The sequence below is a fragment of the Camelus ferus genome, chromosome 12 (assembly GCF_009834535.1).
Source record: "Camelus ferus isolate YT-003-E chromosome 12, BCGSAC_Cfer_1.0, whole genome shotgun sequence".
In the NCBI taxonomy this organism is placed as follows: Eukaryota; Metazoa; Chordata; class Mammalia; order Artiodactyla; family Camelidae; genus Camelus; species Camelus ferus.
The window spans coordinates 55,842,461-55,867,571 of record NC_045707.1 but is presented as its reverse complement, the minus strand read 5'-3'; the positions used below and the strand labels follow the sequence as shown (position 1 = coordinate 55,867,571).

Here is a 25,111-nt window from a genome sequence, read left to right as displayed (position 1 = left end):
CTCAAAGTTGCCTGAAATGTAGAATGTTAGGTTAACTAGACGCCTCTATATTTGGAAGATTTATCTCCATAACAGTGGTTTTAAAAATATATGCGAAGGGAAAAAAGATATCACCTGAAGTTCATGTGGTAGATGGTGTATAAATTAGAAAGAATAAGCAGATAACATTGTAGCTTCTGGACACCAACCAGTCCCTTGCTTTTGCCCAGTCATCATAAATCTTCATTCCAACCTTGTAAGACAAGACAGAACTGTTATAGGAAAGTTCTTCTTTGGGCTATTCTCCTACCTTGAGCCACCTCTTTTTTGGTTCAAGAAGCTAAAGAATGTATAGTTTTAGAATCTGCCTGGATTATGATATTGTTTAATGAAAAATGAGTTTATTGCATATAAGCCTTTCCCCCTACTTTTTGCTTATTTTCTTCTGAAGATGATAGTAATGTTTACTTAAAACCATAGCTGGGAAGAAGATGCAGCTTTAGATTAAATCCTGATTAGGAGTGTTGTAGTCCTGAATGACAGCAACGAGGTTAAACAGTAGTTGCTTGAGACTGAATAAATCATGACTTAGTGTCTTCATATATAGAGTGTGAAACTGAAGACAGAATCATCTCAGAAGCTAAAATGGTGATAATCCTTTGCAAGGAAGAATCAATGAATGAAGACGAAACAAATTGAAAGGAGTAAATAAAATAGAAAATAAAAATATGTTTCCCACCATTCCTTGAAACTATCTTATCCTTTTGGTTTCTGTGAAACCATTTTTTTCACTTTTTTCTCTTGCTCTCCTGGTCTCTTCTCTTTGCCTTCTTGGATGAACTCACTCTCACTGTCTCTTCTTCTAATCTTGATGTTTCCCAGGGGTTCTGACCTCGGTCTTCTCTCTCAGCATATCCTCCTTGATCATCCTCGTTTAGATAAAAAGAAAACACTTAAAAAAAAAAAGATGATTACCAAGTAGACATGAGTCTGCTTCATTTGGGCCCAGGAGGTGACGAGTCCCTTATGATCCACTGCTGAATCATCCATTTTCTCTGTTTTCAAGGGTCGTAAGAGTGAGGCTGAAAAGTTCTTCTTGAAGGCTATTGAGCTGGATCCCACCAAAGGAAACTGTTACATGCATTATGGTGAGTGGTTGATAGTTTTTTCCATGTCCCCCACATTTCCTATGAATGTTGATATGAGATTTAGGTTTTGTTGTCAAAGAACATTCTGAGAGGGTGTTGACTTTGCTGTTGCAGAGTTAGCCTTGTGCTGCAGTCTTACGTTCTTGTTCAAAGCAGTCACATTAACAAGGGCTGTGCGTTATGTTTCCCTTTAGTAATTTTCATAGGACTTCAGCGGGGAAAGGCATTTTCACAGTTTTGTTTTTTTTTTCAAGTTCAGTTTGGAGTTTAAATGAGGTCTTACCAGGAAATCATCTCACTCCTTGTCTGATGCATGGGATATAATTAAAATACTAGCTCTCTTTTCATTCTAAGTGATACTGTTCATTGAATGCCTCATTTTGAAGTTTTAGAGGCTTACATTTGGCCTCAAATTCTTGCTTACTGGAAGATAAAGTTGTACGTGCCTCAGATTGGGGTCAAGAATAAAAACTGTAAAGGGTTGTCTGTAAACTGTAAGAGGACGTCTCTCTCACTTAGTTTATCCTTGGTCTTAATCAGTCCAGAATGGCCTTATGTAACAACTCTGTCACACTCCACGCTATCATTAGGAGTAAGTTGTATGTTCAGAGAGACGAAGTGTGTATCTGGTTTAGTGATGGGTAAAATGTGCTGATTTCTACCAGATTTGCATTTGGAATGGCTTTCAAGGAGCCAAAAAGCCTTTACTTTGCTGATCCCTTGGAAAATAGAATTAATTTTTTTGACCATTCTTGTCTTTGATGTGTTAGTTATTATCAAGTAGTAAACTTAAAGGTGGATGGAAATGAAAAGTCTCGAGGAAATAAAGCTCATATGCTTATATAATATTAAATTCTTCCTTCCATTTTCCAACTAGTAAAAATAAATCAGTGACAGGCTACGAGTGTGGAAAATGGAAATAATAAAATGGAGGATACTCTTAACCAACCACAGGTCCATTTGTGTATTTATATTGTGCGTATATGTTTATAAACCTAGTGTTGTGATACTTTATCTTTCCAGCATCCCGCAGCATGTAATTTCACACAGCATACTGCGTAACCACTCCTGATTTTGTCTCACAGTGCAGTTTTTATTGCTGTGTTAAAACAATAGTCAACTAATTTAAATTTGGTGCAGAATTTATTTTATTTTTTCATCCTTTCCTATATGAAGTATTTTAAATTAGTATTTTCTCTTGCATACTGTTTCGGGTACCCCTACTGAGCTAAAGCAGTTCCCTGATTATTTTCTCTGAGCGCTAAAGGACCTCTTGTCATTTTACAGAAAAGGAATTTTTTCTCCTATCTTGTTGCTTTCTTTTCCTGTACCTCAAACTAATTCTGCTCACTGCATCGTCTAAGATTGTTTCCCATAATTTTATTATATGCTTTAGATTTTTCACATTCAGCTCCTGTAAACTTCATCATTGCTTCATTTGAATTGCCGTTAGAAAAAAAAATTACTATTAATTTTAAGAGTTAGCCTCCTTATTTTACTGGCTTGTCTGTCTTTACCCAGTTCTAACTTTTTATTTATTTATTTGTATATTACATTATATTCTTGAAAAAAAATTGTTTTCCAGTGGTGGTAGTAGAGAGTATTTCTCCTATGAGAAATTTTTGTTTTAGATTTAACAGAAAATGCACCGAATTCTTTATTGTGTACATTATTTGGAAAAGATGGTAGATGTTCTGTGTAAACATGTGTAAAACTGATTCTTCTTAGTACTCTTGGATTATTTTAATTTTTTTACATACATCCATTATTAGAAGTACGTTTATTTTCCAAGGGAGGTACGACTGCGTAATTCAATATACTTTTATGAGATAGTTTCAATATATTTTCTCCCCACTCTGTAGTAGGAAATGGACTCAGGGTGCAGCATCAAAAAGGAATAGTTAAGGTAAAATAATCTATAAACAGACAGGAAGCCTGTAACTGAGTGCTTGATATTCCTACTCAGTGTGCTCAGGTTATTAAAAAATAAACATTTAAAGGAATATTAATATTTTTATTTGGGAGAAATCTGCTTCAAATGACTAAAATTTAGAACTGAAAAGTTCTGTTAAAATTACCTAATACAACCTCTGTTGTATAAAATAAGCAGATTAAAACCTAGAGAGATGAAGTTGGTTTGCCCAAGTCGGTTGTAGTAACTAAATATGGGGTCCCTTGATAATGATCATTGCTTTTTCTTCTATAATATATATTCCATTTCTTTTTACAACATTGGTAGATAGGCAGATAGGTAGGTGTCTGGGTAGGCAGACAGATATTTTTGATTAGTCAGGCCTTCTGTGCACAATTTTAGAATGTCAAATTCATGTAAGTCACGACTTAGCTTAAAATTCTTAGGGAAGGGTTTTTATTAATTTTAATATATATAAGATGTGCCTAATGGATGCAAAGCACTGTTCTACTTGCAGAAAGTGAGCAGTGCTATGTAGGAAATAAACAGGACGATGCCATTTTTAGAAGGTGATGTGGTGAGAAGTAGGGTCCTTCTTGAAACCAAAGTCAGGTAAAGCATCTTTGAGGAGGTGATATTTGAAATCTGAAGCTTATACCAACCCTTTGAAGAGCCAGATAAGAGCACTGCAGACAAAAGAAACAGAAAGTTCAAAATTGCAGACAAAGACAAGCTCGTGTTCCCAGCAGAGAAAGAGGCTCATGTGACTGAAGCTTATGGAACCTGGTGGGAAAGTGGGAGGACATGAAACTGGAGAGCTGGCAGAGCTAGAGCCCCCGAGGCCTTGTAACCAAGCTGAGGAGTTCACATTTTATTTTAAGAGCAGCGGAAGGGACCATGTGGCCAAGAGGATTAGAGAAAGATCAGAGTAGAGCATGGGGAACTCTGCTGCTGTCTGACGGGCAAGAAATGATGGTGGCTTGAACTGGGGAATGGTTGTGGGAATGTAAATATTTATACTAAAATTATGCATTTACCTTATTCAGAAAAAGCGAAGATAATGAATAGGGAGGACTTATTTTCCATTTTTGCACCGTCAGTATCTAGCACATTGCCGTGTCACAGTGATGTGCAATAAATGTTGAGCTCAGTTAGTTACATTCTCCATTTTAGAATTGGAGGTAGTTTCCAAAATTGACTGAAAGTTTGTTCTGTTAGAATTTTTGTTACTTCTTGTCCAAGAAGATACATACTATAATTCTTACATAAGTTTTCTGATTTACTGGTTATAGATAGGATATTTATACCCATGGACGGAATGAATAATAACACTTTCTCAGCTTAAAAATAAATATTTAAATGAAATGTTAATGTTGAATGAATGCTTATGTAATATAAATGAAATATTAAATGTTGTTTTGAGTCTCTCTCTCTTTTTTTTTAATGCTTTTGCAAATGCCATTGAAAATGTCAGAGTTGGTGAGTTTTATTCTCTTGGAAATTCACTCTGCTGGGTGGTTACATACTTTTAATTTGCTTGATTTGCTTGTTAATGATACAAGTGACTTGGAATGTGCCATCCAGTTGGAACTGGACAGAGGGAATTACAGGAATTTATACTGGCTGCAATGGCAATTAGAAGGCAGCATTTAAAAGTACTGTTAGTTATTTGTATTTTGAATCCACTAGTTTTATGTCTTGGGAGAAAGGATTGCATTAGAGGGTGCCTTTTTTCTTCAGATTGGCTTGCAAGAAGGGAAGCTAGGGAGGTTTATAAAATAGGTTAAATAAGTTGGTTCAGTGTCAGCCTCTGGGGTTAAGGTTCCTCATCTGTAAACTAAAAGGATGGGTGTGGGCTTCCAAAATGCTTTCCAGCACTTGTACTTCATGTTGTTGCTAATATAAACTTAATTTCTCACTGGTCTTTCATGAAAAGTTGTAAGAAGTATATAACAATAGGTTTCAAACTAAGCTACCAGTCAGTGTTTAGTGTTGCCTTCATAGCTCCTCAAGCTTACAATATATTCCCATGTCCATATGAAACAAGTCATGTGGAATCGCTATAGAATTTAGTTTATAAATGTCAAAGGTAAGCTTTTGGTGCCGGGATGTCTCATGTGGGCCTGTAATTCAAGGGATTCTCCATGAATTTCCTTTTTGCTCCAATAGGAAGCTTCTGCCACATGGAAATGCTTGTAATACCATGCTTCTGAGATTCCAAAATGACATCAGGTCTGACTCACTATCTTTGTCTATTCAAGCTGCTATAACAGAATATCACAGACTGGCTTATAAACAACAGAAATTTATTTCTCACAGTTCTGGAGGCTAGACGTCCCCAGATCATGCTCAGGTAGATTCAGTGTCTGGTGAGGACTGCCTCCTCACTTTCAGCCATCTTCTCTCTGTGTTCTCCGTGGTAGAAGGAGCAAGGGAGCTCTCTGGGGTCTCTCTCATAAGGGCACTAATCCCACTTATGAGGGCCCCACCCTCATGACCTAGACATTTCTCAAAAGTCCCACCTCCAAACAGCATCACTTTAGGGATTAGCATTTCAACATATGAATGGGAGGAAGGCACAGACATTCAGACCATAACCACAACTTATATATATTCTTTTCAAGTTTTTGTATAGGACTCAAGAAGCCATAAACACAAGATGATGAGAACTGAATTAAATTTTGGGTTTGGAATTAGAGAGTGCACTGGATTTTGGACGGTAGATCCTGGATTTTAGAATGAGGCATACCCAGCCACAGCTGATTATCATCTCCTTGAGTGTGTTCCACCTTCCGCTAGCCTCTCTGCTCCTCAGTTTCTTAAACTGGAGATGATTGCTACTGCCTCAAGTTGTGAGGGTTCACCTACGATTTTATAAAGTAACCAGTGTGTAATAAAGGCTCAGTAAATTGTAACAATGACCATTTATTCTTTTAACTTTATAATGGAAACCATACTGATATCCTCCTATCTGAAAAAGAAACAGAAATTAGGGGAAGAGGAGACAGTAAAAACCTAGGAATTTAAATAAAAAAAAAAAAAAAAGGGAGAAGGAGAAGAAGAAGAAGAAGAAAGCCTTACCCATCAACATGCAGACAGACCAGAGAGAAAGGGAATCACAGCTTATAAGAAGAAGTAATTAAAACAGTTGTTCCCAAAGTTTGTGTATTCTGCCATTAGCTCCTCTGTATCCCCATGGACGCTTGAAAAGTCCATGAAGATGGTGGGGAGCACGATGAGAAGACTCTGAGCACTTTTTAGGAGGAGGATGTAAGCTCGTTGACCACCCCTCCCCATTCTCGTTACCACCCACATAACTTAGTCTCAGAGGCAGATTCTTTTCTAGTGACTTCAGCACCTGCGTTTGAGTCCTCTGTCTGCCTCATCTCTTCCCTTCCAGCTCCCTTGTCTCAGGTTGTACAGTATCCTAGAACAAAATGAGGCTACTTACCTCTGCCTTTGGTGAGGTGGTACCCATCTTCTAGTTATGTCTTTCCTTTCATCTTCAGGTGATGAAACTCAGATTGAAGTCTTCACAGGAATGGATTATCTGTGACGAAGCACACTTGATTCCTACTGACTCTCTGTATTACTTAAACCTATAATGGGATTGGGTTCCTGCCCTCTCCCTGACCCTTCTTCCCCCACTCCTCCCCTCTCTCCCATGTCTTCTCTTCAGCTCCTCCCTAGTCTCCCCTCTTCTGCTCCTTCTCCCCCCCCCCCAATTCCCAATCCCCATCTGATAGTTTTTTAACTCTCTCAGTGTTTTTCTGGCATCTCAGATCCTTCTGAAAAGAGTCAGGAGAGAAATCAGTGCAATAAAGCAATGCCAGTCTTCCCGACCTCCCTTCTGGCCGAGCGCGGAGCCCTGGCCTGCTGCTCCTCTGATCTCCTTTGCACTAGACACCTTTCGTGCCATCTGTCCAATTCAGGAAAATTCTTGGTCTCATATTCACTTAAGGACAGATCCAGGCCTTCCAGCCTCAAAGTGGGCGGTCTAATTGACCTCCTGGGTGTACTTGCCTTGCTTCCCCGGCCCACCTGTTTTCTTAGCCAGTAACTGCAGCACATTTATCACACTGGGTCTGTCTCGGTAAACCAGAGCTTTTCTTAACTCAGGCTGCCAAAACACAAACACATAAAGCAGCGAAACTAATAGAAGGGAACGGGAGAGAGATTGGCTTGAAACGTGAGAACATACCCCCCTCAGACATTCCGTAAGCCTCCCTTCAGAGAAGCAAAAGGGCAGAGTCCCCTCCATAACGTTATTTCTCGCAGACGTAGTAAGCATGTAAGAACAAGTAGCCTCTCTACAGGAGAATCTCTCTCCAACAGCTAGTCTAAATCCTGCCCATTGGGTATAGCCCACCCTGTCTTCCCAGGGAGCATCACAGCCCATAGAAACAGCCCATGAAGACGGACACAACATAGTAAACAGACTGCTGACACAACACTGTAACCTGACTACAGTTCAATAATAATATAAAAAAGAAGTCTCATATGCAAAATCAACTTATGGTTACCAGGGGGAAAAAGGGTGGGAAGGGATAAATTGGGGGTTTGGGATTTGCAGATACTACTATATATAAAACAGATAAACAAGTTTCTAGTGTGTAGCACAGGGAACTATATTTAATATCTTATAGTAATGTTTAATGAAAAAGAGAATGAAAAGGAACATATGTATGTATATGTCTGAGTGAAACATTATGCTGTGTACCAGAAATTGACACAACGTTGTAAATTGACTATACTTCCATTAAAATAAAGAAAGCAACAGCCTATGAAGGACTCACCTCAGTTCCACTTCACCCACTTTTCCCGTTACCATTAGATGTCACCAAAACCAGTCAGCCCAAATACTTCCACTGGGGCTTTGTCCCTGTTCCAGTCATCTGAATCTTTGGAAAGAGCCCTCAGGTACAGATAATTGCTTCTGGATGCTGGTGAACTCCTTTTTCTTGGTCTGGCTTCTCATTAAATGACCATAGCCGTTTTTGTAAACATTACTGTGATAACAATTACTTGTACCCTTTACTCTATGGATATTTAAATTTAATTATAAGTTGAACAAAACCAGACAATTCACCTCCATACAGAAGTGATGCACTTAGCTTGTGATACTTTGCACGCCTCCCTTCTCAAGCTTGTATCCATTGGTTAAATGATCCCCACGATATCTTTCCTCTGCTAAATAGGAACTGCTCAAGGATAAAGGTTGAATTCATCTTTGTATCCCCCATAGTGAGTATCACTATACCTTGTGTATACAAGGCAAAATATATATGTATCTTGGATTGGATACATTAACTAGTTTCTTCTTTTCCCAGACTATTGAATTGATTGCACAGTACAAAGGAATATAATACATTTTAGCCACCTTGCATAGTTTGAACTGTTCTGGAATTAAGATCTCTGAAGGTATTGTTGATATCTGGATTATTTGTTGTATACCAAGGGAAATTCAGACCTCTAAGACCTGGGCCACCATGTTACTTAAGTCCAAGAGGCACAGTCACAGAGACTTCATTGTGAATGGTGTCCTTGGGGATTGCGCAGTGCCCAACATGTGTGACGATCCACTGCAGCTCTGCCATGAATAGAAAAGTGCCTGGTGATCTATGCTGGCCAGGTTCTAGCTTGCTCTGGAAGATGAAGCAATTAGCCACATAGGTAGATGTAGTAAGTTAACTCAGCCCTGTCATTGAACATGTGTTTGTTAAATCCCCATAGTGTGCCAGGAAGTAAGGGAGTGAGCTACTGTGATACCTTCCAGGCGGAGGGAATGGCAGAGACTCTGAGGCAGGGGTGTTTATTCCTCTGATGCGTTAGACGAACAGGAAGAGGCTAATATAGATTGTGTACATGGCCAAGAGGGAGAACAGTCAGAGACGAGACGAGGTCAGAGGACTGATGTAGGAGGGTCAAGGGAGAACTCTATGCTGGTCCTATGGGGCAGTGTAGTCCAGTGTTAATGACTTTCACTTTCCCTGAGCCAACTGGAGAGGGGCAGGATCTGACAGAACCTCTCTGACTGCTGTGTTGAGAATACCCTGTAGAACCAGGGCAGAAGCGTGGAGACCAGTTAGGAAGTGATTGCTGTGATCTGGGGTTGTGGGGAGGTATGATGGCTTGAGATAAGGTGGTATCAGTAAAAGACGGTTCTGGATACATTTTGATGATCTGATGTCGTCTCCCAAGGGGAGCTCTTTTCATGCAAATGCTATGTTCTAGCTGTTATTTTATAAATAAGATTTTTCATTTTCTTCGAACATTTTTTAAAGCTATGTATGAATGATTTTTCCTGAAGAGAATTGGATCATCACAGCGTTGATTGCAGATTGTTTTAGCTCCTGACTTTAGTTGCATTGATCATACCAGTCAATGTTTCATATTTTTTTTTTAGTAAGAAATGATAGTCCCAACTCATCTAGGGAATTTCTATGCAGAACTTTTCCAAAGCAGAATTTGAGCCTATGGCTTAGGGCCAGCTTTATAATTTTATGGATTTCTACTTTTCACACAGCTATTTAAATCCAGGAATTAATGAAATATTGATCTTCATAGGATTGTCATATTGCTATGTTGGTAAAAATCTACCAAGTGATTTGAATTGTTCAGTTAGAGACTTGTCCAGAGAGGAAATGGGAGACCTCTTTTAATGCCAAAACAGTTGAGCCCAGAACTGTTGATGGCTTTTTCTCTTTTCCCATTTTAGCCCTGGGGGGAGATTGATACTCTTCATACCTGGCCCTCTAGCGAATGCTTTTTCTTTTTATATCCTTTTCTATTTTTCCCTGTTTGAATGTCTTTTCATTGTTGTTGTTCTTGACAACTTCTCATCTTGTTTTTTTTCATCCCTTTGATTGGAGACAAATTAAATGATGATAATTAACTTGGGTAAGACAAATTACAAACCAAAGAAATAATGATACTGTGTGGTCACACGATGCACCCAGGAGAACAAGATGTATTTTACTTAAATTTTTGTGGTTTCTTTATTTGAAATTCTACTCAATTATCAAACCCAAGAATGTGTTTATCTGTACTGTAGAAAAGAGAAATGATTTCTCAGAGGTCATTCCACAAATGTGGGATAAAACTCTGCAATCTCCTTATTTTGAGTTTAAAAGGGTAAAGGTATATGTAATGAGGATATCTGATTCATACACATGTATATTTCTAGCTCCACATGTATGTGGAACCTGGTCATTATGCCCATAATATGAGGAAGAGGATGCCACATGCAGGTGACTAGCAGAAGAACTCTGTCTAACTGGTAGCTAATGCCAGACATGGAGTCCAGAGTATGGTACAAAACACCTTTCCTGTTCCCATAAGACACCTGGTTCCCCAGCTGTGGGCACTGGACTGACAGCATCAGCATCATCTGGGAACTTGTTAAAAGTGCAGATTGCAGGCTGTGACCCAGACCTGCTACATCTGAAACTCTGGGCATGGGGCCTTGCTCCCTGTTTTATTTATCAAGTCCTCCGGGAGATTCTATGTGCACTAAAGCTGGAGAACCACTGAAGTGGGCAACCTTTCAGGCTTTACAGAAACCACCAATGCCGGTAGACTCCCCAGAATGCCTGCCCTCCTCAAGTTTTCTTGCTTTTCTTTTCTAACGCCCTTCAGTCCCTGTGGTGTCCTGGCTGCAACTTGTAGTCTGCCCCCCTACCCCCGGAACCCCCATAGCAGCTCCTACCCACCTGGCTTCAGGACCTGGCTCAGTCTTGTTGGGCACGACTTTATGTTCTTTGATGGAGAGCACCTCTGTCTCACTTGCTAGTATTGATCATTTCTCCTAACAATAAATCAGTGCCTTATTGTGTAAAACAGTTCACTTTAGAGGAGCAACCAAGATGGGAGGACCGAGATCCACAGCCCTAGCACATAGGCTGTAAGTGGAGCAGCCATACTGGGACAATTCTGGTTTATCCCCCCTTGTTCCAGCACAATTAATAATACCACTCCCTTTCACTCTTTTAAGTGCTCTAGTTTAGCTGGTAAGTTATGTTACAGTGAACTTACATCATAAGTAGTTCTAACACTTGGAAAATGGTCAAAGAAGGATTCACCAAGGAGGACATGTTTTAGGGAATAAAAATGAAAGGTATCCTATTGCAATAGATAGGCAAGACCGGACTGGAGGCTGGGGTAGGGCACGGCAGAGAAACCTTAGAGAATGAGAGTTCAGGACAAATAAGGTTGTGAAACATCAGATTAAGGGACTAAGGTAAGTGGAAGTAGTTCAGAGTCTAGAGCCAGGGTCCAGTGGGAGCAATAACAGAAGAAGCTGGGGGCAGAGGAGTGATCTGAGGTGAAGTCTTTGAGGAGAAAGGGCAAATTGTGTTTCCTGTTAGTCCCCTGATAACATACCAGTGTAGGCTCTTTCAGATAATTATTTAGAAGAAACCTAGTATGTCTTTGTTTCCTTGTTTATGCTGATTCTGTGTGTTTGAAATCCTTGTGACTATTTTCCATCAATCGTGGACTCTTGCAACAAACAATTATTGTATAACATAGCAGAATGATCATTTACTTTCACCTTTGGTTCAGATTTTCAAATTCAGTTAGAAAAAAAGATCCCAAATGATTCACACTCCATAATGTTTTATACCTTTATCAGAGCAGAACGCTAACGCTGGACTACTGAGATATGTGGCCCCGTCGAGAACAAAATGGTGGGAATTAGGCAAATACCTTACTAATGTGTTGTGTAACTGTTTTTGTTTTTTTTTTTTTCTGAGTGTTAATACAGTTAAATGAATTCTACTGTTTTAAATGTAGCTCTGAGATCTTGGAAGCTGCTACAAAGTGTATGTTCTGTGGCATAAGGAAATACTTTAAAAATTGTATATTTGATTTTACACAGCTAGCTAATGAATTTTTATTGATGAGCATCAGAGAAGTGTTCAGCATTAACAAAACTTGAAAGGCTCTGCCCTGAAACTTGCATGTAAACTGTCCTGTTAGCCACTGAATATCACTGTCTTCTTCACATAGACTTCTTGTCACTGCCCCTCTCTGTTTATGTATGGACAGTATAGACATCATTCCTCTTTTTCTTTTCTTTTTTTTTTTTTTTAACCAGAGCTAATATATCTCCTTTTCCCTCTACCATCTGGAGTAATGAATTTTAAGAAAATAACCTTAATTATTCCATTCATTGTTGCATTTTCCTAACTATTAATACAGAATATATTTTAGAATGAATAGCTGTCTGAAAATGAAAAAGAACAATAAATTCCTCTGTTATTCTTTGTTTAAATATCACATGACTAATTAATATATTTATGAATGCATTTAATTAGATATATATGCCTTGAAAACAGGTAGCAATTAATATTCTTTTAATTTTTTTAATCTCTAATAAACATAACTAACTGAAAAATGAGGTTAGCCTAGGGTCCTTTACTAAGATATAGATGAGGAGATATTAATTATTCAGTATGCCACAGAATATCTGATTTTTACTTTACTTTTTTAAAACCACATATACTTTAAGTTGAATTTCATATCAACATGTTTGTAAGTTAACCTCTACATGAATTTCATAAGTAATACATTTTTCTACTTATAAACACAACTGCTTACAACTGTTTTCTTAATTATTTTTTGACCCAACAATTATGCTTGTTTTGGGAGATGAGAAAGGCACCAAATGTTAGGTGACAAACTAAGAAAGTAATACAAAACTTTTTATAGAAATAACTGAAGGATCTCCAACTCCTAGGTCTGAAAACTTGTGTCTCTTCCTTTTAAAAAATAGGATGAGAATCCCAGGTCTGTCTTTACTTACCACTCTTTCCCAACTGAAGTTTAGAAATGCCGAGGTAGAAGCAGTGGCTGCGGTTTACTGTAAATCCTTAAAATGGAAAATTTCCCCTTGTATCGCAAGAACTGGTCCTTGAGGTCAGAAGACAATTGGTAAATTTATTAGATTAACCGTAAACAGTGGGCTCTTCTAACAGGCATGGGGCGGGAGGACTTACCAGTCTTAAAGTTTTTCTGTTTCCATGTGTAGCTTGGGATTTGCAAATCATTTTTATAACTATTTTCCATACAGTTTAAGTCTTAAACTTTAAGCAAACAGGAATCTCAGAGCAAAAAGAAATAATAAATAGAAAACAACTGTAAGTGGGGAGGGCATAGCTCAGTGGTAGAGTGTGTCCTTAGCATGCACGAGGTCCTGGGTTCAATCCCCAGTATCTCTTTTAGAAAATAACTGAAGCCTGTCAGCTGTGCGAATGGTTTCTGTGTATCTCTGTCATCTGTTGATTAGATTTTCATTTTAGTATCTGTATCAGATAAGGCTTAACATCATTACTTTTGCTGTTAATAAATCCCCAGCTATAAAAAAGCAGCCTGTTCTCTCTGTTTACTTACAGCCTTAAAATTGGGCCCAACTTTTATGTTGTTTTCTTTGAATTTACAGTATGATTCTGGAATAGTATCATATAACAATTCTCGAGGTACAGTTTTAAAGAATTATGTGATTCTATGCACAATAATCCTAACCTTGCAAAACTAACGTGAAAGTAATCTCAAAAATCTGAGTTTGTCAGTATTTCTTCCATGTTTATTAGTCGACCTAATTAAGGTAATGCTAAACCAACCTTTTTTTGTTCTTTTAACAATTTTAATGTAACTTAAATCAGTTACATTAATCAGTAGAGATAGCCCTGTTTGTGCATATGCATCAGAGACAGAAGCTGTTTTAAAGGACCAGTAATTAAAATCAAATGTATCTTGTAATGTATCTTTTTTTTTCCTACAAAGCATCTATCATCTTAGGATCTCAGAGGCTTAAAGCTAATAATTAAATTTTATACTAGTGGTACAACATATGATTATTGTAGTGACAACTTTATAGGTGCAACAAATGATGTTTAAACCAGTTGATTGGTGGCTTATTGAAATAAGTTACACCCAGGCTGTAGATTTAGCAGTGGAGCTAATATAGTGCCTTCAACTGCAAACACTTTGACCATCAGAAAACATAATCTTCCCAGCAGTCTTTTTTATGTATGTATTTTTAAAATGTTCATATTTGTAATATATCCCTAAATTTGTTCATTTTATTTCTTGCCTCAGTAGTCTATGGAGGATTTGTAAGGAAAAAAAATGTTGTTAATGTACCACACTGGGTACAATGGGATGTCCTGCAATGAAGGAAAAAGCATATAAAATGTGACTGAATAATAAGCACACAGATGTCGGGCACGCATAAATCTTTGCTTTATATCACCCTTCCCACTGTACTTAAACTTTTCGCTTATAGCAGCTTTAATTGTTTCACAGGATTATTATTCCAAGTTTAAACTCACTTGACTTCCTACTTTGCAGGTCAGTTTCTTCTGGAAGAAGCTCGCCTCATAGAAGCAGCCGAGATGGCAAAAAAAGCAGCTGAACTGGACAGCACAGAGTTTGATGTGGTCTTCAATGCTGCCCACATGCTCAGGTTAGCTTTTGCCACTGTACCTTAAAAGACCCACACTATAGCTTTAATTATATAAAACTAATAGAATTAAATTAATTATATTAATTTCTGTACCGTACCACCTTATTGCACATTTTGAAAGAGAATTAAGAGAATTATGCTACTTAACCGTGTTAAAATTAGGTCTGTTTAATTCATTATTGTTTATGTGCACAGCACATGGGATATATGAGCTTTTAGGACTCTCTGAAAATTATTAGGGTCCCTTTCCCCTTTCCTTCAAAAATTATTGGCCTTAAAACACAAAAAGAAAATTGCAAAATTGAAATTAGTATCTATCTAGTTCAGTGTCTCCAAAGCTAAATATTATGTCAGTTAGTCAACTGCATCTCAGTATATGTGATTTTATATTAATTATATTGACTAGGGCATGTGGATACATTTTATTATGCTTGGTAGTGGAGCTGATTATAAAATACAAATATACTTAAGGCCTATGAAATTCTCAGAATGGCCCTATAATTGGCACTGCTGCTATATATTGAAACAATATGTTTTTAGACCATTAGTGCTTATGTTTTCAGAAAGATTATTTTGAAAGCTAATTACAGTAATGGCAAAACGATTAAAAGGCAGATCAACAATTATTTTGTGACTATAAAATGAAAGTCAATGTGTTTAAAGAAGAATGTTTTAAGAAACTCAAATGTTTTAAACAGTTGTTTAAAAAGTATTATTCGTTCTATTAGCCATACATATACCCCTTTTCACACACTCTCGTCTGGATTTCACTTTGTTAAATCTCCACTTACATGCTTCATTAGGTGATGTTCACACTATGAGCTCTGAGCCTGGTTTCTAGGGACAAGTTTCTAATTACGTAGATTACTCTTACATTAGACGGAAAATAACAGAGGAGTTGGTCCACATTTAGATGGTTTTAAAACATGGACTTTTGAGAAAAGTAGAGGAACATTAAAAAAAATTTTTTTTTGAGATCATTGTAGATTTGCATGCAGTTAAGAAATAACACAGAAAAGTTCCTATAACCATTTATCCAGTTTCCCCAATGGTAGTATCTTATAAAACTACCATATGGTCAGTCTCAAAACCAAGAAATTGACATTGATGCAGTCCACCTACTGGTTTTATTGGGTTTCCCCAGTTTTACTTGTACCCCTGTGTATCTTTCTATCTGTGTGTATTTACTTGTGTGCACTTTTATCACATGTATTGTTTTATGTATCCATCACTCCAGTCAAAATGCAGACGATTTCCATCACCACAAGCATACCTCTTGTCCTTTTATAACCACAGCCTTCTACCTACCCATCTTCCCCAGGAACCAATAGTTAAAGCAGGTTTTATAGATTACCTTGGATTTATAATTTGAGATTATTGTTATAACTGTATTTTAGTGGTTTCCTCCTTGGCTTTTAGTAAGTTTTAAATAAAAAATTCAAAATTTATTTGAGTGGAAAGCATGTACTGTGAGGTTTCAGTTGCATACCCTCACTCCATATTAGTGCAGATATCTACAAGGAGAAATCAGGGTTCAATTTGTTGTTGATACATTTTTAAAATAAACTGTAGCCAGTTTGCAAGAACCTTCAATGGGAGGATAATTTTCAAAAGACACTGTAATTTTACATGACAAGGTTAGGTGCTGTTATTGGAAAGAGGACTTTTGTGTTCTTCATGAATAAAATACTGTGCTTTTAATCACAACAAAACATTTGCAAGGATGAGAACGCACAAGTTTCTACAAGCTAATTCATCTTAATCATAATAGATACTTTCATCAGCAAGGCGTTTTGCTACCTAGTATATCAGTAGCTGAAATTCAAGGTCTACCAGTGGAAACACGTTATAAGAACATTTTAAAAAATGTCCTTGTTAAATTTATCGTTGGTAACTTTACCTTAGTTACCATAGTGCTAGAAACCAGCGGAAAGTTTTTGTTATACGTTGGCAATGTGGAAATCTTTAGGATTTCTTTTTCAAAACCTTCTCTAGCTTTCTGCAGTCTGCATTCCTCATTAACTTACATTCAGTCAGTGCCTTCCTATATTGATTGCAAGTATGACCACAGCAGCCTGGCCATATCATGTTCAACTCGGTGGCAGTCCCTATGAATGTTTTTACTTATTTTTTCATCTCTGACAAATTCAAGTATTTCTTGAATGCTTACTGTGCAAGCTGAACCCCAGCGTCTTTCTTTATTAATCAAGAGCATTTTGGACTTTGCTGAAAAGAATAAGAAAGGTTATTAGTTTTTCCCTTGAATACAGCCTTATCAGAATGGTTAGCTGCCAAGATTTTGCTTATTCAATGTTACATCTAACATGGCACCCTGGGGATGCCAAATTGTTCTAAACTGAGTTGGTATTAATATTTTCTTCAAGAGCTGTGTTCTTTTCTAAGATATTCAGAGGAGACAGTATTGGCAAGGTTTGGTCATCAGTTGGGTGTGAGAGAGGGCAGATGTCTCCCTGGTTGTGTCTTGGTTAGCCAGATTCATGATTGACCTAACATCCAAAATCAGCGATTTAGAAAATGTTACAGTTCAAGATAGGGTTTGAAGCACACTTATTTAACTTCTCTTTCCTTGACTATTTCTCAATGAAATGACCCAAAGAATCTATTAATGAGGAAAAAAACCTTTTTATCACAAATGCCGGAAAAAAAAAAAAAGTCATCCTACTTGGAAGAGGCCATCAAGGAGCAAAATCTTTATCTTATTGGAACCTTCAAGAGGCTTGAAGTTTCAGAAATTTCTAACAGACCCATTTAATTCCCAATCATGGATAAAGATCTTTTCTGTCTGGAGTTAAAACATTTCTAATTCCTGTTGTCACAGTGATTGTCAAGAACACTGTGTGATAAGGAAATACTGATGCTATTCACCAAATATATTTGGCCTTTCACCTTTGGAAGGCATAATAGGATTGCACTTTCCTGCCTTCTTCCAAGTTGAAGAACTTCGTAGGTCTTATTGGGGTCATTGTGTGTGAATGTGATGTATGTCACTTCTGAGCCAAAACTGTAAAAGTCAGTGCTTTTCCCTTTTTCTGACTTGGAAATTGTGGAAATAGATGCTGAAATAAGCAAAGAGAGACAAACCTCCCCTCTCCCCTACACTGGACAGGCTGACTGAGTGCAAAATAAATTTTGTCTTAATTCACTGAGATTTAGGATGTGTTTATTATCACAGGGTACCCTAACCTGACCTAACTGATACAGAGTATATCTGTGAAAATAAAATAGATTGGAAAGAGGAGCTATATATAACACAAAATATTACTAAGCAATTAATAGACTTTCTGAGTTAATAAGTACAGTGAAGGCAATGTAAAATTACTAGGTTGATAATTTAGGTTATATATATTTTCTTAGAACTTAATGGAGAATACTAAAAACATGAAAATGATAACTGAAAGGATGAAAGATTGAGGATAGATTGATAATAGTGTATATATACTCATATACGTATGTTTGTACAATTATATGTAGTATATACAACTATAGTTGTATATATACAGTTAAATATATACACATGTATAGTATATATGTAGTGTTTATGTAATATGTGATATATACTTTTGTCTGTGTATATATAAATATGTGTATAATTGTAAGCTGTATATATGGGTATGTAGTTATATACAGCATATATACATATATAATTTCATTTGTTTAGTTGTATAAAGTTAATGTAAATAGAAAATTTCTGAAGGAGAACATGGAGCAGATAAGCAATCATCAATAAATAGAGAAAATTTCCAAGATAAGATGAAGGTCTTTAATCATCATATTGAAAGCAAAATTAATGAAAATAAATCTGCTCCTAAAATTGTCTACTTGTATGGGTCACGGTTTTTACTTGCAAACAAAAGCATCCACTCTTAGCAGTTTAAGCAGAAACAGGATTTGCTGTAGAATCTTCTATAGCCCCCAGACTCTCCCACAGGCTCGAGAGCACTCTACACAGCCAGAAATAATGCCTAACCACCAGGCTTTCCTTGAGGCTTAGCAGCTTTTCCAGTCTGGAGCTCTCCCACCACCACCCACGAGGAACCAAGTAGAGCAAGCACCATGTTCATTAGAAGATGATTCTTCTGGGTGCAGCTGTCTCCCCATGATGCTTTCATCTGACTTTGAGTCTTTTGAGGTTGCCTGTGATTGGTGGAATCTGGGTCATGTGCTGATACCTTGGCTGAAAGAAAGTTGGAAGATGAGGGAATTTCTGGTTTCTGCCTGGTTCAGGAAGACAGGACCCACATTATGGCCAATTACCAAATATATTTCCAGGGAGGGTGATCACAGATGTTGAATGGCTTCACATAATGAATGTTGACCACACGTGTTGACACTTTTAGTACTTAAAATAAAATGGAAAAAGTACTGAATGTTTCCAGATGAGAGCATAAAAAAAAAAAAAAGCAGATTGGTTATCATCAAAGGAAAATATCAAAAGATTTTAAAATACTAAAACTAAGTAGAGGTATGTCTATAGAGTTGGGAAAGGAAATCACTGAATCAGTTATTCTGTTAGAAGTATGAATGGGTTTATTCAATGTTCTCCCAGAACTGGGGAAGCTAGAAAGTGCAGGAAGGTATTTTACACCTGAGAGGAAGTCTAGAGGCACTAAAACAGACTTAACTTATTCACAGTTTTCATGGGCTGTGGTGGAAAGTTGTTTTTGTTTTTGTTTTTAATCCACTTACAGGGTAATGAAGGAACAAAAGTAGCATTTATTGGAGTATCTCCTATCTGCCTGGCACCATATTTTTTATTTTATATGTCACCCTCTTAGTTATAATTGCATATATGTGAAATAGACACCACTAGTCCCGTTTTACAGATGAAGAAGAGACTGAAGGTCAAAGAAGATTGCTATTTCCCACAGTTGGCAAAGCTGAAATTTAAACTTAGTGTATTCTGACCAAGTATAATACTGTTTTCACTGTGTCTCTTTGGCTCCCTCATATCTTTGTAACTGGGGGATTACCTAGAAGCTGTGATTCCTCAGTTTATTAATGGAAACAGGATTTATAGAGAATAATAGGTCATCAAATGTGTAAGCCTTACATAGTAAGATCTTTCCAAAGTTATTAAATTATCCCTTTATAGTTAATTTTAGAAAGTAGATTTATAGCCATAGGAGAGAGAAATTTAAGTCTGTACTCCCAAAGGGATATTAAGATTTTAGAAATACCATCATAGTATGTTGTCTGAAGAAGGACACACTGCTGAGATAAGCGTGCAGTTACCTTTTTTCCAGGTGTAAGGGCCCACATCGTCACTGCTTCCTAAAGTAAAGAAAGCAAAATTGCACTCTACCAACTGGTTCCCATGGTTTCTCTAGCTTCTAGAGAGTAGAGTGAATATATGAGAAAGAATTACCTTTCAATTTTCATTCTCAAATAATTTCACTGAAAGTGACATAAAATTCAAGTTTTTAAGCGATAAAGGATCAAAATCATTCTATTTTCTCGGCGCAGATTGTGAAAACACACACACACACACACACACACACACGCACACGCACACATATACAGGTTGGACATTGGAGATAGATGCATTTCCAAGGCCCTTTAAGCCATTTGCTTGCTTCTTTGACACTTCCAGATTACCAGAGACCACTTGAAAAATTACTGGGTTTTCTGCTTATAAATTGTAGTTTATCACAAACTTTTGGTCAAGAGGGGCTTATTTCAACTAGGTAGTCATGGGTTATAAGGTCTTTAAAGGAAAGGGGCGTGGCAGATGAGGTTGGAGGTAGACGTTTCCCTACCCAGTGCCCCTCTGCCGTGAATATATGTGTCAGTCACCCGGAGATCTTGTGAAACTGCATATTCTGATTTCTTGCGTTTGGATGGTGCCTGCCTGAGGTTTTACCCATCTAACAAGTCCCAGGTGTTGCTTATGATGTTGGTTCTTGGACCACCCCTGCAGGCAAGGTCCGTCTTGCCTTTCCTTCTCATCCCTCTCAACCCCTTATCCCCACCCAAGCATTTCACCTTGAACATAAGTAATTTGCTATAGAGGAATGTTAGAGTTGACATTACCAATATCCAGTACATTAGTAATCGTTCTAGATATCAGCTTCACCTGTCCTTAGCAGCCCTGAAAGATTTGAGGCCATGAAAGAATGGTCTCAAACTCTTAACGGGCGCATCAAGCAATTTCTAACTTCAAGGAATATTTTTCTAACACTAAACCAACAGCAATCTTTTCCTGTTACTGCTCCGTTTCCTCTGCCTCTCTGTTCTTTATATTTAGTGTTGCAACGGTTGCCTACAGGTCATGATGTCCTGACAAAGTTTTATTTAAGAAGGCTTGATGATCATAAATGGTGTATTCTAGGAGTTTCATTATAAGGCCCTTTTCTGCTTCATTATTTTTACATATATGTGACTCTGGTTTTGCTATTTTAAGATTTTCTCTACATTTTTATGTTCTTGTTTGTTTCTGTTCTACTGCTGTTGCTACTGTACAGTTTATCAACTAGAATTAAAATTTAGCTCTGCTTTGAGTAACTTACAGCTAAGTGTAAGTTTAGCAAGTTGGCAGGGACCCAGGATATCTTTGCTACTGGTTCACTCTACTTTCATGATATAGGAACAAATAGATCTAGTTCTTGAAAAAAAAAATGCTGCTCATAAGTTATCCTTGAAAATAATCACCAAGACTTTATTTAATAAAATATTATCTTTTGTATGAGTTGAACAGTGGTCATTATCCATATTAAATAATTTTAATTCAAGATTGACAATTGACAACTGTTAATAATTATATTTAAGGAGTCTTCTCAATGCTACTTGAGTTTTTATTTTTTAGTTTTTCAAGGAAGTGATTTTAAATTTGCCAACCTTTAATTTTTATAATCCTCACAGAATACATACAAACGTAGGTAATCATCAATGATTCTTTTAATCAGATTCTCCTCAAACATTTTACAGGGTATATTAAGTTGTTGTTTTATAATGTAATTGATTCCCAGATTTCTTTTATACATCTTTTCTTACAAGGGTATTGAGCCCTAACCCTGTGTTCCAAAAGATACTTTTTTTGTCATAAAATAATACCAGAGAGAGGCATTAGCTGTGTGAAATGTATTTCTATATTTTTTAACAGATGTAAGTTTTGTAGTCCCGTGTGCAAAAACGGAATTCTGTAGTAATCGAATGAGGACATTTGTTTGTGACTTTTGTTACTGTTTGTTTTCGCTCTGAGCCTACCTTTTCACTGATGGTGGAAAAACTGAATCTAAAGACGTCATGAATATAAACAACCTAATGCAGCAGTTTCTTCAGAATTCAAGGTTTGCTCCGTAGTCCAGTCTACAGACACTATCTAGGCTTTCACTAGCTCTGTGTGTTTGCTGGCTCTGAGGAGCCACAGATCACGGCAGAGGGAGAGGGCCCCGCGTCCACAGTGGGCAGGAGTTCATGGTGAGCAAGGAGCCTCCATGGGTCTCCAGTTGATCAGTCTACTGTTGGCATAGTGATTACATCTGTATTCTCTAGATACAGGACGTAATGTCGACTCTCAGGGTGACGTGTTACATGAGGATAGTTCCCCATCTGGACCCAGTGCTGTTTGCTGGTAAGAGTAATTTTTCTTACTCACCATTTCATTCCTGGCCTTTGTAAAGTGTGCTGTGGCCAGAACACAAGCTTGCATCCATATGGCCTAGGGGATCTCTTGGCAGAGCCAACAGCTTTCCCCTTTCCCCACCTTCCAAGTCTTCTACTTGGACTCGTCAGAAACTCATGGTTCCTCCCTCTGTCTAACTGTGACCACCCTCCCACCAAACATGGGAGATCATAGGGGTAAGAAAGTAAGTCTCCAAACACAGTTCTTGCTTTGTCTCATTCCCTATTTCTTTGCCTTTCCCTTAAGTTCCTCCCTTTCCCCCCCTTTCTGGGAGAGGGCGAAGTACATGGGACAGAACTCAGAAGTCCACTTCACCCTGTTTGTTCTAAAAACTGTCCTCTGCTCACCTGGGTCAGGTGAAGCTCCCGGCTGTCAGCTTGGGAGCTGGGGTTGGGCAGAAAGTGAAACCTGTGATTGCAGGTGTTCTCCCTGTTTGCCCCTTTTCACACCTCATTTCTGACATCTAAATCACCATTTAAAAAATAATAATCAAAAAGAATGCTTTATTCCTTGCTTAGTATTTGATGTAGGAATTGTTACAGTCATCTGCCACAGAACAGTGTATTACATGTCCTTCTGCTACATCCTGGTTCTTACAAATATCCTGTTGTTCAGCTATTTTGCGTTAGAGTACTTGATTCCAAGCTCAATCACTTACCTGCTGTATTACCTTGGGGGAGTAATCAACATCTCCAAGCCTCATTTTAATCATGTTTGAAATGTGGTTAATAATAGCAGTTTATTCATGGTATTGATGCAACTGGAAAATGGAGTAATCCATGGAATTTTTTCAGTGATACATAGACAGAGAATTTACTGTCCCAGAAAGGACAGAGTGAACAAAGAGAAAATATGGGTATTTAGGAAAAATATATTTTATCAGCTTCTTTAAATAGTTTGATCCCAATAGTCCCGGGAACCTGAGTCTGGCAATCAGTCTCTAACAATCCAGTGGTTGATGTCTAGACAATATTTAATAGAATGCCCTAAGCAATAGGTAGAATATTGTTAATTTCCTCAGTTTTCAAATGTTGATTAATGACTCAATCACTTTGCAATTAAAATTTATTAAGCACTCCCAGGATGCTTCTTGCAGAGGGGAGTATGCGGTAGAGCTTACGCCGTAAAGTAGACACCGGACAGCTCCTCATGCATTTTCTCTCTTTGTAGAGCGTAAAACCAGGTTATCCATGAAGATTCCATGGACAAAATGGACATACTCTTTTCCCTACAGTTTTCCATGTGTTGCCACAAATGCCCACTGATTAGTAGTCAATAAAAAAACCATTTAATTTTAGAAACCAAGTCCTAGAATCAAAATTAATTTTCAGTTATATGATAAATCTAGTAAGTTCTACTATCTCTATTTTTATTTCATTAGAATATCATCAATTCTACTTCTGGCTTAAGAAACTAAATCTTCTAAACTAGAGATTTTTCTTTGACAATTGAAGACTGAAGACAGTGAAGACTTGAAAAACATACCATTTTTAGGGGGAAAAGCCTTTTTTCAATTTCATTGATTATTATTTTAAAGACATTTTACCTAGTGAATTCCTTGTTTTCTCTTTTGATCCTTATCTATCCTTGAGTTTGATTGTCCACAAAAATGAATATTAATAGTAGCTGTGCTTTCTATGTTAGACGTCTGTTGGTTGATCTGCTTCAAAGTCAATTACTTCTTTGTAGTATTAAGTTACTCTCGTTTCCTACCTCCATGCCTTTTATTTTCCTCTGGAGAAAACCCTTCCAGGGCATGACCTAACAAATTCTGGTTCAAATTTCCAAATGAATCTGAACCAAAGTGATTCTATAGCTTGGTGGAGGAAACCATCATTAAATACCCTAGCGAGAGAATTTTTACTGTTTCATTCCAGACTAAAGTACTTTTTTTGACATATTGAAATTGAACTTCAACATTTATGAGAATATAAATTGCAACAGCACATTGTAACATGTCATGAGTCCACTAGAGCCTTAAGTCAAGGGTTTTACTTTCTCTATAACCCCATTAAAAATGACAGTGTTTCTAATTATTTTTCCTTTAAAAATTAAAAAAAAAAATTGTCCTGTTCTCCAGAGAGATGTTATCATCACTTATTCCTGTAATTTATTTGGTTGCATGGCATATGTCTTTATAGTTCTTATCTGCCTTGACCAAAGTGCAAATTCAATTTTATAGGTATGGCTAGTTTGCCTTCTCTTTTAAAACTTGAATGTGGTTTTCTAATTGAGAAAATTAATTTTTGTTTCTCCTCTATTCCTGATCTCTTTGCCATCATCTTGTCTGAAAAGCTTCTTTAACATCACAGTTTCAAGAGAACCCTCCATTTTAATGACAGGACCCCAAGGCATTAAGTACTACTGTTCACGTCATAGTTGAGCTATCTACATGATCATGAAGTTGAATTTGTCCTTTTTCTATAGTGTTCTCTACCCGACAAATATGGTCACCAAACTACAGCACAATCTGCAAGAGCTTCTAGCTCTTACCACCTACCATCTTGGAAGGTTTTCTGAAGCAGTGTGTCATGATCGAAAAACATACTGTGTTTTGATGGCTAATTGGCTGGGGTTACGCAGGATTCAGACCTTTGATTTCTTCTGCTAACCAGTTGGCTGAACCAAGGGGTTTACTGTGAACTACAAGAAGAGACAATGCACAAACTTATCTGTCAGGTTCAGTGTGCATTTTATTTGTGTACATCAACTGTGCCACTTACTCATGGTGTTTGTTGGTAATTTAAAAAAGCTGACTGTAGCTCTTTGAAGGCTGTGGGAATTACAGAATTCACTGCTGGCTGGAAGACACAGCTTGAATCAGCCAGAAACAAGGTCGCCCAGCCTCTTCCTGTAAAAAAGCAGGACATCCAATAGCAGCTCCTGAGGGAAGGAGTTTGACCAGGACACAGCCTGGTTGCATCCACCCTCGTGAGCAAATTCTAGCCATCCCTTCATTTTCC

The 25,111-nt window shown here is 37.4% G+C and overlaps 1 protein-coding gene across 3 annotated transcripts in view; it reads left to right on the top strand.

Moving 5' to 3' along the window:
• The window catches only part of TMTC2 (transmembrane O-mannosyltransferase targeting cadherins 2), a 481,539-nt gene that overhangs the window by 408,769 nt on the left and 47,659 nt on the right, over positions 1-25,111 (top strand). For all 3 annotated transcript variants that reach the window (XM_032493821.1, XM_032493820.1, XM_006189277.3), the window contains exons 9-10: positions 1,046-1,127; positions 14,392-14,506. In XM_032493821.1, the coding sequence (XP_032349712.1) occupies positions 1,046-1,127; positions 14,392-14,506 (197 nt within the window). The remainder of the gene's footprint in view (positions 1-1,045; positions 1,128-14,391; positions 14,507-25,111) is intronic.